The sequence below is a fragment of the Pangasianodon hypophthalmus genome, chromosome 11 (genome assembly GCF_027358585.1).
Source record: "Pangasianodon hypophthalmus isolate fPanHyp1 chromosome 11, fPanHyp1.pri, whole genome shotgun sequence".
Lineage (NCBI taxonomy): Eukaryota > Metazoa > Chordata > Actinopteri > Siluriformes > Pangasiidae > Pangasianodon > Pangasianodon hypophthalmus.
In genome coordinates this window covers 16,106,353-16,122,557 of record NC_069720.1, presented here as the reverse complement: position 1 = coordinate 16,122,557, position 16,205 = coordinate 16,106,353, and the positions used below count along the sequence as shown (strand labels likewise).

Here is a 16,205-nt window from a genome sequence, read left to right as displayed (position 1 = left end):
TTTCATCATTCAGAAAGTTGGATTGTCACCTTAAAATTTCATATACAATAACATTTATTGCCATTATGCTGTTTATTATAGATGTCCTAAAGGACACTGAGCATGAAAATCACCAAAATGTGCTGGACTCTGGCCCTCCTGGATTAGAATTGGGTGTCCCTGATTTATTAATATCTGTTTATTAGCTGTAATAGGCATGTTGCTTTCATTTCACTTTTGAAACCTTATTTGACTACTATAAACTATTCAAGAATTGTTACATATATATATATATATATATATATATATATATATATATACACACACACACACATACATACATACATACATATATATATATATTTTTTTTTAGAAAGGACATGGGTAATAAACCATGTGGTCCTCCCTTTGGTTAGGTAGCTTAAGTCCTTGCAGAATTGCTGATTTAAGACTCCAGAGACATATTTATAAGATATCCATCCAGACTTAGAGTACACTGTGTTTCTGCTTCCTACTGAAACTCACGCTAGATGGCAAGTAGGAGGTTCTGCATGACTTTCCATTAGCCAATCCGGTCTTTCCTGTCAGCTCACCCGAGCCCTGTTTCACATATCTTAAAAAAAAAAAAAAAAGTTTTTGACCTAGAAAAGCACTGACAGAGGTAAAACAACAGATCCACACTCTGTAAAATGTTACAGTTTCATCAGGAACTTCAGACATCCACTGTTGAATGGCTCTGTAAACATGCTCCTTCAGAATATGAGGTTAATTGACCATAACGGCTTGTTAAAATCAACAAAAATGTACCAGGATCCAATTAGTTATATACACAGAACAATGGACAATACCCTGAAGAAACAGTAACATAAAACAGACGAAAGATGTTTATGGCGTTGGACAGTTTTAACATGCTATTGCCAGTGTTCATAAAAATAATGGCACAAGCACTTTATTTGTACACACCAAGGAACAACACACAGGACAAGCTTTCAGCTTCAGTGTGGGATTTAATCATTTACTGCTTACAAGGCAATGTGGCAAACACTAATGGACTGAAAAACATGCACCGCTAATGGATAGCAGTTATAAACTGGTTCAGGCCTTTTGTGGGAGCAACGCTGCTCTCCTGTACACTCTGATTAGGAGGCTTTGATAGCGGAGGATTGCTGTGTCTGCCAGTATGAACAAAGTTATTGTATCCTCAGTTCTAAATGCGTCACTACATGAGCCGCTTCACTGTTCTCTGTTGTGTCTGGACAGCGGCTCAGACCCGTGGGTTAGAACCGGGTCATGTGGCTACAGCAGCTATGCAAGCTTAGAAATTCCCTTATGCATTGCTTTCAGCCTCCTAATTTTTTTTTTTTACACATTATGGTGCTTACATCATTCTTTTTCATACTGTTGAATATTCAAAACATTACAGTGAAAGCATTAATCATTGCAACCCAGGAAGAAATAATGAGGCGACGATGACAGTACAGCCAAAGCGAGAACTGAATCTGTAAACTGTGAAGAGCACATCATGTTTTAGTGATGATGCAGAATGAAAGTCCGAAGCAGAGAAAATATGTGTGCAATAACAGCAGAAAAAAACACCCAGGCCAGTCCTGGAGTGCCTCGCTCTACATATTTTGGTGTTTTCTAAGAATGAATTGGTACCATTTTTTTTTCAGACTGAGTACAAGTCAGTTTTTATTTACACAGATACTGATATATATCAGTATATTAATGGTTAGAATTAATCAATTAGGATCACCATGGTGCATTTTTATTTAGCTCAGTTTATATTTGTCTGGTTTAAATAGTGGCCATGAAAAGCTCACACATGAATGTTCATGCACTTAAATGGCTAGTCTTGTTCTTTATAATGTTAGCTAGTTGATTTGAAGTGTATTAGCTAGCTCCATTAGTTACCCTGAATCGACAATGAAGAACAGGTTTTGTTTCACTTCTGAAAATTACTTCTGTACAGCTGGACATAACGTATGTTTTATTATTTTCATTACGTCCGGATCCCTCGCTGTCAATGGCCGATAATAGCTGATCTTCAAGAACAATATAGCATCTGCTATAGCATCTCCTCATGATATTGTTGCAGAGCACAGTTTACAATTTCCATAATTAATCGTGAAGTACATCCAGATCATATCATCTGTTCATGTCAACAATGTACAACAAGGCTCACATCACATGGTATGGGATGTTGGTATCTGAGTATTTTTTACGAGTACAAGTAAATGAACACAATATTGGACTTATAACAGTATCAGTATGCAGCCCTAGTGTTTTCCCTCCCCTAATTCACCAAGTTCAACCCATCAATCTGATGAGATGGGAGCAAGGAAATACCAAAATATGCATGGTGATGGTACTCCAGGACTAGGATTGAGAAATACTGGCCTAGACCATCTTGTGTGATTCACCAAATGGTTCCCATCACTAACACTTACTCTGACTACAGTCATGCGTCAGGCCAAACTGCGAAATGTCTTGGGTTTGAGCCAGGGAGAGAGTTTTAACACCAGCTGAGAGCGTTGTTTAACACATGTGAGGAAAAACACTGTTTTTATTAATTCTGTGTGCAATTACGTGCACATTATTTGTGCTGCCAGTCATCCTGTTTGGCGGGAAGTCCATTACAAACATCACATGATCTCATCATTATAAGTTCGATCATGTCGCACATTGAGTGAATACAAGTGATTACACCATCTGTACAGAATTCGTCAGAGGTGGTAAGAGTACCAAAACTGTTTACTTGAGTAAAAGTGCAACTATTCATCTTAATAAACACTGTGGTAAAAGTTTAAGTACCGATTTAAATTGCTCACTCATGTAAAAGCAGTAAAGTGAAAACGCTTAAATTGACTTAAAGTGTGAGGGTAAAAGTACAAGAAAGATTCATGATATAAAAAGACATTTGCCTCAAATCACACAATGATCTTAGCTTTTGATGGTCAGTTAGTGCCCCTTTCACCAAGGAACCAAGGAATGTGGGACAATTAGCTAATTAGCTAAAATTTTAGCTAAAATTAGCTAATTAGCTATTTTTTAAATATTGAACTTTTTTGAACGGTGTTTCAGAGTAAAAAATATGCATTTAATCCAGGAAGCCAATTCTGCAGAGCAAATTCTAAATGATTTAATCTTAATAAAGCAGTTTCCTGCTGAAAGTCTACACTTAGAGTGCCAGTGCTTCAGTCAGTAGCTGCAGTGTCTGAGACAGTGGAGACAGATGAGCATTCCTGGCCCAATTGATTAGATGTCTTCAGTTTTAAGTGCTCGAAAGGAAATGATAATTATCTGCAAATTATACTATTATTATTAATGAGATATTGGCATTTTAGTGCTCAACATCCCACCTGTACAGGTAAGCCATTAGCTAGCTGAGTTAACTAGACTAGCTAGCCTGATCTTTTGATGTTTACAGTATGAAAGCTCTTAAGCTATTAAATTTAAGATGTCACGTCGATGTTCAGTAGCAATTGCCTGTTTTTTTAAATATAGTATATCTAATACTCAGGGTAATGTGTAAAGGGCACCCTTCCTTGATAGCTAAATATGTAAATGAAAACATGTATGAATTAACATGAGATTGCTAGCAAGATAATGAACATAGCTAGCAACCTAAACCCCAACAGCATTTGGCTAAGTTAGCTAGCCAGCTAACATTACATCAGCATAACTCACATGGTTAGTTAACATCAGATCAGAATAGATAGAATAGAACATTGTTGTCATTTTTTTTGAGTAATTACTCAAGTAGCTTTTCACTAGATTACTTATTTACTTGAGTAATTTCCTTGATCACTACTTTTACTTTTACTTATGTGAATTATTACTATAGTCACAGTACTTTTACTCAAGACAGTGTTTCTGTACCCTTTCTACCATTGCTAACAATAGCTTTATTCCTAATATCTCAAATTTTAGCTAACATAATAATAACTCTAACTCTGCTAATAGCTAGCTGTTACAAGTCAAACTGCCTTGATAATTACAGTGTACGTAGCAGCAGCTAGATTACAGTGATGGCCAGTGATTAGGTCTCAATCTTGCTGTCAGATCTATTTAGATTTTTTAGTTTTTTTTTTCAGAATTTAAATCCCCTTAAACACACACACACGCACACACACCATTATATCACGAATCATTGTTAGCTGTTTCACTTAATTGCACATTAAGTGAACCAGGTTTTGGAGTATGCACTGCTATATTGGGCTGCTGGACTTACATTGGCATTCCTATAAACAGTGTCTGCCTCTGTGCTCCTGGAAATATTCCATTTAAGCCATTATAAGGGACGGCGGCGTGATGCCATGCCAGAGTTAGATCCTTATCGTCTGCTGGAAGGTATTAACCGGAGCAGATGTGTCAAATGGATTCGGTCAAGGCCTAGTGCATTGAAAACAATATGGCTACCCCAGACTTGCCATGCCATAGATATCGCAGATAAGAGGAGATGCGTTGAACTGCTTGGGTGGCACTCGTGTGTGTCTAATGACCATATCATGTCTGAGGTCTGTCCTCCAGAAGGGCTCTAGGACTGCGAGCTCTGTTGATGTGTAGATTTCAAAGGAAATGGACTCCATATGGTCAAATGAGATCACCAGGAACAGGCACTTTGTATTTCCTCTATCACGTTTGTACTTTCATAATTTTAGATTGGAGACCAGTTCTTCCAAATGGCCAGTAATTTAATACAGGCATTAATTTGAACTGTTGAAAAACAACTCGTTTCAGTTTGTGGGTTTGGATTGGATGTGTTATATCCTGAGTCTTTGAAAAATGACCTCCATTTTTTACTAGAACATCATGTATTCCCTACATGGGGACTTTAATCTGTCAGTGGTGTGGCTTGTCTTGAGGAAATTTGCCTTCAAATATCCGCTGTCCTGCAAAGCAGAATTCCAATCAAAAGCTGACGTTTACTGCACAATTTGTCATCTGTAATGGATTGAACCCAAGGAGCAAATCAGTAAGTGATGTGGAAGTGGACCACACAGATGGAGTGTCCCAGTAGGGCCGCCTGGAGATAACATCTCAGCTCTACTTTCGGTACTTAATTGGAACAATTAGAGGTTGCTTAACTTCCGAAGTCTGTTTTTCTCCTCGTAAGAAGGAATCTCAATCCAATTCCCTCATAGAAAACATGGCTGTTTATGAGATCTGTTTTCCAGGACACCTTCTAGAAGATGGCATATTTTCCAAGCCATTTTGGTTTAACATTACGCAATAAACATTAAGGCAGTTCCTCTTTCGATATCTCAGATGGTAAGAGTGCCCCTAAGCCAGTTATTTCAGCTTGCTCGCATAAACTCTCGCATTCAGAGTCAGAGTTTAGTGCTACTGCTACCATTTTGTTATTCTGAAATTTGTACCTATAAAGGTGCTATGTGATCACACTGATAGCCGAAACATGTTGTTGTGCATTTCTCCAGTGTATTACACGCCAATGTTTTGAATCTTACGTCAGTCACAATCTGAAGGAAAAAACCCACAATGTCAGTTGAATACACAAAACAAAAACTTTTGTTTGCATTTTTTAATCAAAAATGACGTCATTCATATAAACCACATCTGTCTTAGTTCATGCAGGTCTGGAGCTGCTCCAGTTGAGGATGAAACAGCAGAAGGAAGAGTGGGTGGTCTCCTAGAACCTCAAATTGTTGTTGTCAACTGAAAGTTCCTGGCAGCATATACTCGTCTCAGTGGGTAGCAATAATGCAGACCTACAGTTATGTAGGTTTATTGACAAAATACATGTAACCTTAACTTCATTTTTACTAAGGATATCCAGAAATTATTTACTGAGCTGTGTGAATGTCTATTGGCGTAACCGCCGATTGGGTACATGAGGTTCTTTGTCATCCGAGGCTTACTAGGGCGAGTTGGCACATTTCATCAGCTTCTTCTCCCTCAGTGCCTTAATCAGTTTCAGAAGAATTTCACTGCATGTGGAAAACAAGCAGCACTGCACTACAGGGTTTAGCAGTCAAACTCATGCTAAACATAATTACGATTGTTTGGACAAGCATCCTTTTGCCATTCTGAGGCCATACCTCATCTGAAGATATGCAGGTATCTACCGGGAACAAGTGAACCGTACTAGAACATTATATGCCGATTCAGAGACTTCACATTTAATTGAATTCTTGACAATAGTGCAAGTTATAATTCAACTGAAAGGATTATATTAATGCACTCTAATGGTTTCTAATTGTTGTCATTAGACAACCTATACAAACAGACAAATAATAAACAGATTTTAAATAATATGTTATTTAACAAAGAAATATATACTGTATATCTGTTGATATGGTGAAGCTTAAGGAGGTGTGTAAGGAGATGCTTATTTAACATTAATGGAAGGAGTCTCCCGTATCAGTGCTTTGTAAAAGTCAGTACGTTTTCCACTACAGGAAAGTGTTCGGGACAGAGGATAACAGGAACTAACTCGTCTTGCAGACATTCCACAACATAAAATGTAACTAGAAACATTAAAAAGCGCAATGTATGTATACCAGATGAGTGACAAATTAAAGGAAAAACCAACATAAAGTGTATTAGTAACTTACTGCACCTCAGACACACAACGCGTAGTTAGCTTGTGGGAGGACTGAGCGCTAGCATGGCTCTGTGTCTCTGCGTGCCACGTTTACCCATGATCCCCTCTTTGCATTGCGATGCAAAGACACAAAAATGCAAATAACTGATTATGCAGAAATATAAACCAGGCTGAAGATGTTGGGCCACCACAACCTGCCAAAACAGCTTCAATGCTCCTCCTCCTAGATTCTACATGTCTCTGGAACTGTACTGGAAAGATGAACATTTCCAAAAGTTATTCCCTCTGTTAGTCTTTGACTAGCAGATGCTGGTGGAAAGCACTGTCTAACACACTGGTCCAAAATCTCCAATAGATATTCAATTGCATTGAGATCTGGTGAGTGTGAAGGCCATAGCATATCATTTACATCATTTATACTCATCAAAGCATTCAGTGAGCCCTCATGCCCCGTGGACGAGTTGGACAAGTTGCAATTGGAGCGTTACTATGTTGAAGGAGACTGGATTCCTAGAATAGAAACCATTTTACTTTAATTGTATGGTATGTGGTAAACATATCCCTCTAGACTGTTCTTCTTTGGAAGGTTTATAAGCTGAGATCAAATCTTAAAATATAATCTCATGTTTACATCTTAGAGTTGATGTTACCATTTTGGTGTTCTTCAATTTATATGTGTAACCTGAGAATGTGTGTAAACTCACTCAATGTACTGGTGCTGAGAACAAATTCTCAGTGCCATTCAGACAAAGAGCTTGAAGCAATCGTGAGAACTGCAGAGGAAAGCAACAGGCCCACAAAACAACAGGGAGGCACAACAGAAAACAACTTTTTTGGTACAGAATTGTTATGGTCTGTTTGAGCAAACATTTAATTCTAGTCCCACCGTTATAAAATGATGCTTGGATTGGAATATAAACATCTTCCAAAGTTAAACCAGATGCGGCATGCAGCCGGGAGTGCCTCTTTCCTCTCTCGGCTGAGGGATTAAAAAAAAAAAAAGTGAGCTATTTCATACTGGAAAATGAGTCAGTGGTCCTCTGGTGTCTCACCTCACCCACAGGGAACCTCAAAGGGTCATGGCATTTTACTGCACCGTCACTGGACTGTATATAGCATCACTGGATTCCATTTGGTCAGAACCAAGGCTCTGAAAGTCCTTAAGCCAAAACCTCAGGGAAATCTCTGCGGTTTGCCTTTGTTGATGCTGAAAGTTGTAAACGATGCATTAACTCCCAGCTTGAGCACTGTGGCTTTCAGAGAACGATGGACTGCAGTGGATCATACCATGAAAACATTTCATTAGTAGTCTCTGTTATGTTTGAGTGTCATTTAGTCTCTGTGTCTATCAGTAGGAAAACTGAAAATTGGCTGTAGTCACGTAAAAGTGTCATTATATAGTCTTGGTTTGCATTGGACAGATTACACATAACCAGCGAATCAAGGAGTCTCTTTTAATTAGAGTTAAAATGTCAGTATTAAAATACAAAAATAAGTCGATACATTAAGAAATTTCACAGTAGATACACAAGGATTGCAAAAAGAAAAATATATTTACAAGGATATATATGTGGTTCATAAAAATTAGTTTTGTACACAACTTTTAATGAGTAGGCTTACATCACTGTCTTGTCACTTATTTCCAAAACATAACAGATGACCATAGTACTTATGTGGAGGTTCACTAAATATCATTGTTAAAAAAAAAAAAAGAAAAAAAAAAAGAATGGTTTGCATTACGAAAATAATGCACTCAAGTACTTCACAAATGTGCACACTCACGCAACAATAACGCCAGAACCATAAAACAGTACAATGGACGAACATTTTTTGGACTGACCCAGCCTGCTCAGAAAAAAAAACAATGCCATTAGACTGAAGCTGGTAATTTCATTGCTCAGCGAGCAGCTTGCTTTAGGTTTCATGCCAATGTAGCGTTCGTGCAAGTGGCATAGCATCAGGCCTAGAAGCTCTGGTTCTGTGTCTGCAAACTCTTTAACCTCCAGACGTGAGGGAGCGGAACTCGAACAGCACACACACTCCTCTTTGGCTTTATTTCTGTAATAAATCGTCTCCAGAGTGTGTAATAATGCCGGCTCTCCTGGTGCATGGCTTTCTGAAAGAGGCGCATCTGGGGACGTTTCTTTAAGCTATGCTATAATATACAATGCTATAATATGATTTATCTTTGGAGTTAGCTGCATAGCAAGGCATGGCATTTCATTACATTATAGTGTGACCTAATTTTTACATGAGCTAGTATTATACTCTAACTGGTCTGTACATGAAAACACAATAAATATCAATTTGAAAGCAGTCGATCTGGGAATATGCAGCTCAAACCAAAGGAACTATAAATAAAAAAACAAATGTTTGGAGAAGCAGTTTTCTCCAATAAATAAGAGCAGTAATGTATTTACAATATGCACAAGGTCAGGTCCAAATCGAACAACAGTTTATCTCTTGAAATCTTTCATTTGTTAAAATGCCATACCAGAGAGCAAGAGAGGTGCACATTTCTCTTGAAGTATGTACTGCATGCATCTAGCACTTCATTTATCAGAACGTATGACTCTGCCGGGAGGTTACGACTCGCTCACATAAACTGTGCTGTCATCAGTTGTACAAGCTGGTCTCATGCAATGCCAAGATGCCTAAAAGAGCGAATTCTCCTCACTACCTTCTTTACCTGAAAGACAACAAAAAACAGAATGGAACACTGATTATTACGGTAATGCCAACTGCTGAATTTAAACCATGCACAGAAGAAAACCCATCTCGAGCTGGTCTGTTTTAGAAGTACAGATAAGACCCAGAGGTCGAAGTGTGCGACAAATTCAGGTACAATCCAAGTATGAAATTATTTGTTTCGGGAATCTTCTAGAATTTCCTTGCTCAGAAATTAGAGGATTGGTCTTAGGATTCAGTAGTTTATCCAATAAAAACACAACACAAATCTGTTTTCTCTGAATTTTGTCAGCTATGTTTATCCTTCATATGTAGAAAACCCTGTTTTAAATGTCTTTGCACCCCTGATATGATCTGCTCTACCGTATATGGAAGGTGTTTAATCCACAGGTGTTTAGTCCTTACTCCTGCAGTGGCCGTAATGGCGCACTCCTATGGAGCGACCGAAGAAGCAGGTGGCACGGCGCAAATGGCAGGCACTTGGGTAGGTGATGTTATCGTTGCCGCAAATGGTCTGACCACTGAGCATGGGCATTGGGCACTGAGCCGTGCGGCACATCACACAGTGGGCACTGTTGGTCTGGTCCGTCACGCAGGTGTGGGTGCCGGGGCACACCACATTGGAGCATGACTCTGAGAACAAACGTCAGGAGTCCTGAGTTTAGTTTCTTAGAGACAATTCATTAAAAGACAGTTCATTAAAGACACCAAAATCTAAGAGAAATGTTCAAAACCACTCACTTTTGCACTCTCCTTGGTACATGATCTCGAGGTCAGGGTGGCCTCTGCAGCGGGCCATCAGGAGGGCACACTCATCTTTATACGTGGTGCCATCGCTCCCACAGACAGCATGCTTTCTGGAGATGTTGGAACAGTCTGGCGAGCAGATGCACTGAGGACGGCCACCCTTCATCCTACACACCTTCCCCAAGCCGCACTTCACCCCTTCGCATGTCTCTATGAGGAACAGGGCATTAACACAGGCATTTAAAAAACCCTTATGTAGCATTTTCTACAATATTAAAGCACCCAGAACTCATAAACATCTCTTAGATTGCATGACTATTGTGATAGAGTACTGCTGTGGATGATTCCACATAGACACCCTGAAGATTTGCAATTCCCCAGAACAATGTGTGCCCAAGATGCCCCCTTCTCTGAATGGATTTCAGCTGGATACTGTAGTTTTTGTTGTTTTTTTTTTATACCTAAGACATGCTCCTGTAATCATAAAGACAGTATGCTCATACTTTCAACGCTTAGCACTGTTTGTCTTTATTCTTCTACACCTGTCTACTGTAATGATTTATAATCCCATTATCCAGAGTCGCAAGGTTTCTTCCTCATGTTGCTTCTGGATTGCTTATTAGGGATCCAAATCCAATTTCTGAAAAGCTGCTTTGTGACAATGTCTATTGTTAAAACTGTTATAGAAATAAAATAAATAATTCTCCCTGATCACATCAGCATCTTAATCTCATCACAGTTAATCTCATCAGTGTCACTGTAGTGCATATAGCTGGGAACACATAAAGCTCCGATATAGCTACAGCACAACATCTAACAATCTCACTCGTGTCCTTTGTGAAATGAGTGTTGACACATACCAAGGTCCTGAAATGCCTGGTCATCAAAAAACTCTCTAATATCCTGTCTTCTGAGGAGTCACTAAATCTCATACACACAATCAGATACAGCTGCCCACTCTGGAAATCCCAGCATTCCTTCTTTGCTAGGTCTAAGGCATGATTTCATTTAGGTTAGGCAACGATTCTGGAATTGGATGCTCCACCGATCACCTCAGACATTGTAATGTAAGGAAAAATACAGATTAAGTTAGTCAGAAAGTATGAGCTGGACCATCTGGAATACATAGAAGAAAAGGTCCAGTAGTCCATACACTTTTATGGGAGTGGAAGGGAAGAATTCTGGAACAGACAATAAAATCAACTTTCTCTTTTTCCTTTGCTTTTTTTTTTTGGACGTATCTAATGGCACTGATTGTGTTCTAGGCTTATGAGGACCAGACTTCTTGAGCATGTGGCAGCCATTTCTCTCCGCGGTGAGCTGGAATTCGGTCGTTTCTGCGGGAGGAAGGCAAAACAAGCCTGCTTTCCAATAAGCACTCAAAGCGTGAAAAGGAAAGGGAAGGGTAGAAGAAGAGAACCTCTGTTGTATCGAACACATTCCATTTAACTCAAGCTCAGTAAATGTACAGCTGCCGTTTGGCACCTGTTGATCTTCAGCATGGGCTATAAAGCAAGGTACATAATATCACAACTCCCTACTTTTTGTCTGTTCTAAAGATTTGTTCCTAGGATGAAATTCCTGATCATTTTGGCAATCCCTGAAGATACGTACTCACAATGTCTTGAGTAACCTGCATACCTGGCCAAGGCTTACAATAGTGGACTGTATTCAAACAGCTGGATGGAGTTAGACAGAACATCTGGCTTAAAATCAAATGCTTTTTTTAAAAATGTGAGCAGGAACAAAATTTAAAGAGCCCAGTCAACAGGCCCAGATTCGCCTTGGACCATGGCGTGTCTGAGAATGAAACACTATCCTCTTTCCTTCAATTTCCTCTTTCTGCCTTCACTGTAGCTGCACCTTGATCCCTGATGACCTCTGAAACACTTACTGTTCGTTTACAGAGCTGTTCCAGCCTTTCTAATAAAATCTTCATGGTGTTAGGCGGGATGAAAAACAAATCTTCCTTCATATAGTTCATAGTGGGTTTGCAATGCCTGGTGAGCAAAGTCTGGCCCAACCCTTATGAAGTTTTATCAAAGAGATTTAGATGGTGCCTTTAAGTGTAAATGAAAATATATACAGTTCTTTATACACAGTAGTGGCCCAGGTTGTGTGTTACTGACTTATGCTGTTAGTATCTTATTCCACAAATGATCGGCCACATATCTGTATTGAATTCTGTCTCAGGTGTAAGTCACCTGAATAATCTGAATAAATGTAAATTTAGACAAATAACAGATGAGAAATCAGAGCTCCCAAGAGTAAAAACATTTCATGGATTTACATGAAAGGTTTTAGGGCCTACCTTTGCAGGGTTTGCAGGACACGATGCCCAGGAAGCCCAGCAGACTGACTTCGTTGATGGGCAGGCTGGTGTTGGACCAGGCTGTGTCTAAACGGCCTCCGGCGCAGCACTCCTCCCTGCTCACACCACGCATCAGCACCATGTCACAGCGCTGCTCTTGGCCCTGCTGCAGCCAGCACATGCCCGCTGTACGCACGCACAAGGACAGAGAGAGAGAGAGAGAGAGATATTTATACTATCACTCCATGCTGCTATGCACTGCTCATTTCCAAATATGCAGTTAATTCATCACTGCCAATATTACGATATAACACAGTCCACAGTACTGGTCTGAATGAGTGGAAAAGTTTGCCTACCCTTACAACAAAATGTAAGACAGATGTTCCTTCATTATCACAAGTAACAAAAATGTGTTAGGGAAAACAAGATGCTATCAGTTCAAACGTTTGCATTTCCCATTATGAATATAATATAAATATTCTCTAATAACTTGTATACCCATACAAGTTTGCCTTCATAAATACTGCCAACATCTTTTGTATCCTCTGAGCAGATCCTTTCACTTGTAATAATACTTCCTTCCATATCTGGTATAACTCCATGATTGCTTTGCCAGCCTTTGCCCATTCTGATAATGATCTGATCTGATAATAACCCTGCTTTCTTCAAATCAGGTCAGGAGAGCTGGAGGGTCTTGGCAAAACGTCTTTTCAAACTATTTTCTACTGAGTTTGCCAAATATTTTGGAGAGTTGTCCTCTTTAAATGTGTGTCGATAACTTGTAAAACAGATGTAAGAATCACACAGGATGCAAAATGTTATACTAACCTGCAACACATATCCAAGTCAAAGAATGCATTTGTATTCGTAATTGATTATTAAATATTTTGTAGGAAATATTAGATATATTAGAAAACTAGAAATCTAGAAAACTGTGTTCTTACTTGTTCAGAACCTCACTTCTTATGCAGTGAGGTTATGATTACAGGGGTTGCCTCACAAGTACACAGTAAATACAACCTTATAAAAACTATAGCCTTTATTTAAAAAAAAAAAAAAAAATGCTTAATTGGTTAGTTGTTTCATATAATGTTGGCTATTCTTCAGTAGTCACATTATGAAAAGAACAAAAATACCCATCTTCAGGACACAGATAAACACTGTATAAGTGAAATGAACACCTTTAGAGCTCACTATTTGGCAGTAAAGTGTAAAAATGAGTTAGCATAGCCTAACTAACCTTTTTTTCTTGCACCTGACAGGTAGGTCTTTCTCTCAATACATTGATTTATTCATTATTTACGGTTTTTGAGTCTGGTATAAATCAGCACTGGATGAATAGAAGGTAAATTACCTGACTTCTCTCACATTTATTCCTGACCAAAACTTTCCTGACGATAAAAAAAAAAAAACCCTGGAGTCTCCTGAACTCACCGTTAGCTCGGTGCTTAGCGAGATTTCCACACAGCGAGATGAGCAGCACACAGTGGAGCGCCGAAAACAAGTTCATGATGATGAGAAGTTACTTCAAACCCTTCACACACAGATGTTTCGAGCAATGAGACTCCCTCTCAAATATTTACACAGATAAAGGGGGGTCTGGTCGAAGCGCTGCCCCCGTTTACGTGAATGGTTTGGGCTGGGAGTGAGTGAGTGAGTGATGGCGGCCCGCCTCCAGATAAATACTTTAGCTTTGAGTGAGTGAGTCAGGACGGGCGATGGTTGTTCCAGGGTAGTTTTATTTTTTTCTTTTTAAAACCTCGCTCTTCGTGTAACTTCTCGGATATGAGGCAGAAAACTCCCACGCACCGAATCTCATTCACGCCGAAGTTAATGAAAACAGCATGATAGACGATAAAAGCGGTTTCGAAAATATATACCGGAGTTTAGTCTAAAGCTACTTGGTCTGAATTCCGCAACTCCCACGGTGTAAACATTCACCTCAGCTGCTGAAAGCGGATAAAAGTGTAGCCCAGCCAAGAGGCTCACTCTCATGTGATTTAAATTAACTTAGGCTCCATCCTTATCCAATAAACTTTTAAATAAGTGTCTGGCAAAACAGTTCACAGCACTCTTGACAGCTTTTTTTGTGCTTTGTGGTTACAGTGAAGAAGCAGTGTAGTTCACCTTCAGACAGAATACAGAACCTAAACAGTTTGTTGGTTGTTGCTAACTTTTATTTGGTCGCCTCAGGTTGCTGAGTCTGGGTGTCATTATATCCCCGCTCTCCTGTGGTCACCACCAATTTGCTTCCTAAACTTCTTCACACCACATCCATGTCCTTGGAAAATATACAGCAGATGCTCCCAGATCTTTACAAGTCGAAGCCCACGCAGCTACCCACAAAGCAACGGCAGTTCTTCCGATAATGGCACTATGATAGATGCCTCAGGTGCCAAGCACCAAAAACCAAGAGGACAAGAGACACGGCACTGGAATATTGTAATCACACTGCAAGGATTTGTGAGGAATATCTATCCATCCATCCATCCATTCATTCATATATGCATCCAATCATCCATCCTCAGTGACCACTTTATACTATTCTGTCACAGGAACCCTGGACGCGAGGCAGTAGCATTCCCACCTCACAGCCCCAGGGTCTCCAGTTCCTTCCTGAGCTTGGGTTACTATCTGTGTGGAGTGTCACTTGTCCTCCCTGTGTTTGTGTGTGTATCTTCCAGGTCCTGTGGGAATGGATGTGTGCATAGTGCAGTGTGAGGGTCTGGGGTCCCGTCAGGGGTTAACTGTCCCACCCGGTGTTCCCGGGATGATTTTCAGATCTGCCGTGACCATGCTGAAGAGGAATGAATGAATGGATAAAAAAAGTAACACACTCTGATACTTTAAACTGTCTAGTTTCCCTCGCTTGTTTTTACTAAGTACGCAATGGGTTTGGCTCAGTTAAATGACCAAATAGTTCCTGCTAATTTGCTAAGTAAATTGTCAGAAACTAAATATTTATGCTCAAAGTAAGGCTTGGTGACTAAACCATCTAGAACTTTAGACCTTTATATTTGTACATAAATAAATGAAGTAATGACGTAATCAGTATTTTTTTTTTTTTTTTTACTTTTACAGAATAACTGAGAATGTTTTAAACTATAACATACACTTGTTCTTCTTTCGGCTGCTCCCATTAGGGGTCGCTTTAGTGAATCGTTGGTCCGCATATTTGATTTGGCACAGTTTTTACGCCAGATGCCCTTCCTGACGCAACACTCCCCAGTTTTATCCGGGCTTGGGACTGGCTCTGGGAGCGCACTGTCGTGTGCAACCCCAGTAGCTGGGGTTGGTTCCCTGGCCTGGAATTGAACCCAAGCCACAGCAGTGAGAGTGCCGAGGTCTAAACACTAGTCCTCCAGGGACCCAAACTATAAAATACATTGTTGTTTAGAATTTTATCTAGAGCATATCATTGGTAGTTAGGGCTATATGATTTCATCCTGCACTCATACACTAGGAGGCCAATCTCTCCCTCTGGGACCTTTTAAAAATGCAATTATAATTGTAGCACAGTAATTGATATAGATTGAAGGAGATGCCCAATCAAATCTTACAATTATGTATACAGTATGTCCAACATCAGTAAACACTCAACATAGTACAAATAATAAATAGTGACTCTGTTTTTGCAAAATAATTAGACTAATTTTGGCTAACAGTATCATTTTAGTGATTATTTTACAGCTTAAAAGATATTATCACCACCTACAGTACCATCACTGAATTGAAAACTACTGCTATAGACTATAAGTAATAAAAGCATTAAAAGTACTAGAAGTAATAGACATAATTAATACATGTTACTTATTGTACATAATCATATATTATAAGGATCATTATATTTCAAGTCTGGATAGTCAGAATTCAAAACTCTATTCAAACCCACCCAATAAAACTAACCAGTAC

At 39.3% G+C, this 16,205-nt stretch overlaps 1 protein-coding gene across 2 annotated transcripts; it reads right to left on the bottom strand.

Annotated features, from left to right (window-relative positions):
- Positions 1–7,987: 7,987 nt before the first annotated feature.
- On the bottom strand, positions 7,988–14,172 carry fstl3 (follistatin-like 3 (secreted glycoprotein)). 2 transcript variants are annotated; one of them, XM_026947079.3, is made up of 5 exons: positions 13,728–14,172; positions 12,294–12,479; positions 9,977–10,192; positions 9,599–9,868; positions 7,988–9,236 (listed from the first exon to the last, which is right to left on the bottom strand). In XM_026947079.3, the coding sequence occupies exons 1-4, from the start codon at positions 13,801–13,803 to the stop codon at positions 9,630–9,632; spliced, it is 717 nt and encodes a 238-aa protein (XP_026802880.1). In that variant the 5' UTR covers positions 13,804–14,172; the 3' UTR covers positions 7,988–9,236; positions 9,599–9,629. The 2 variants fall into 2 exon arrangements, with proteins under 2 accessions (XP_026802880.1, XP_026802121.1); XM_026946320.3 differs by having other exon boundaries at positions 9,641–9,868; positions 13,728–14,167.
- Positions 14,173–16,205: the final 2,033 nt, after the last annotated feature.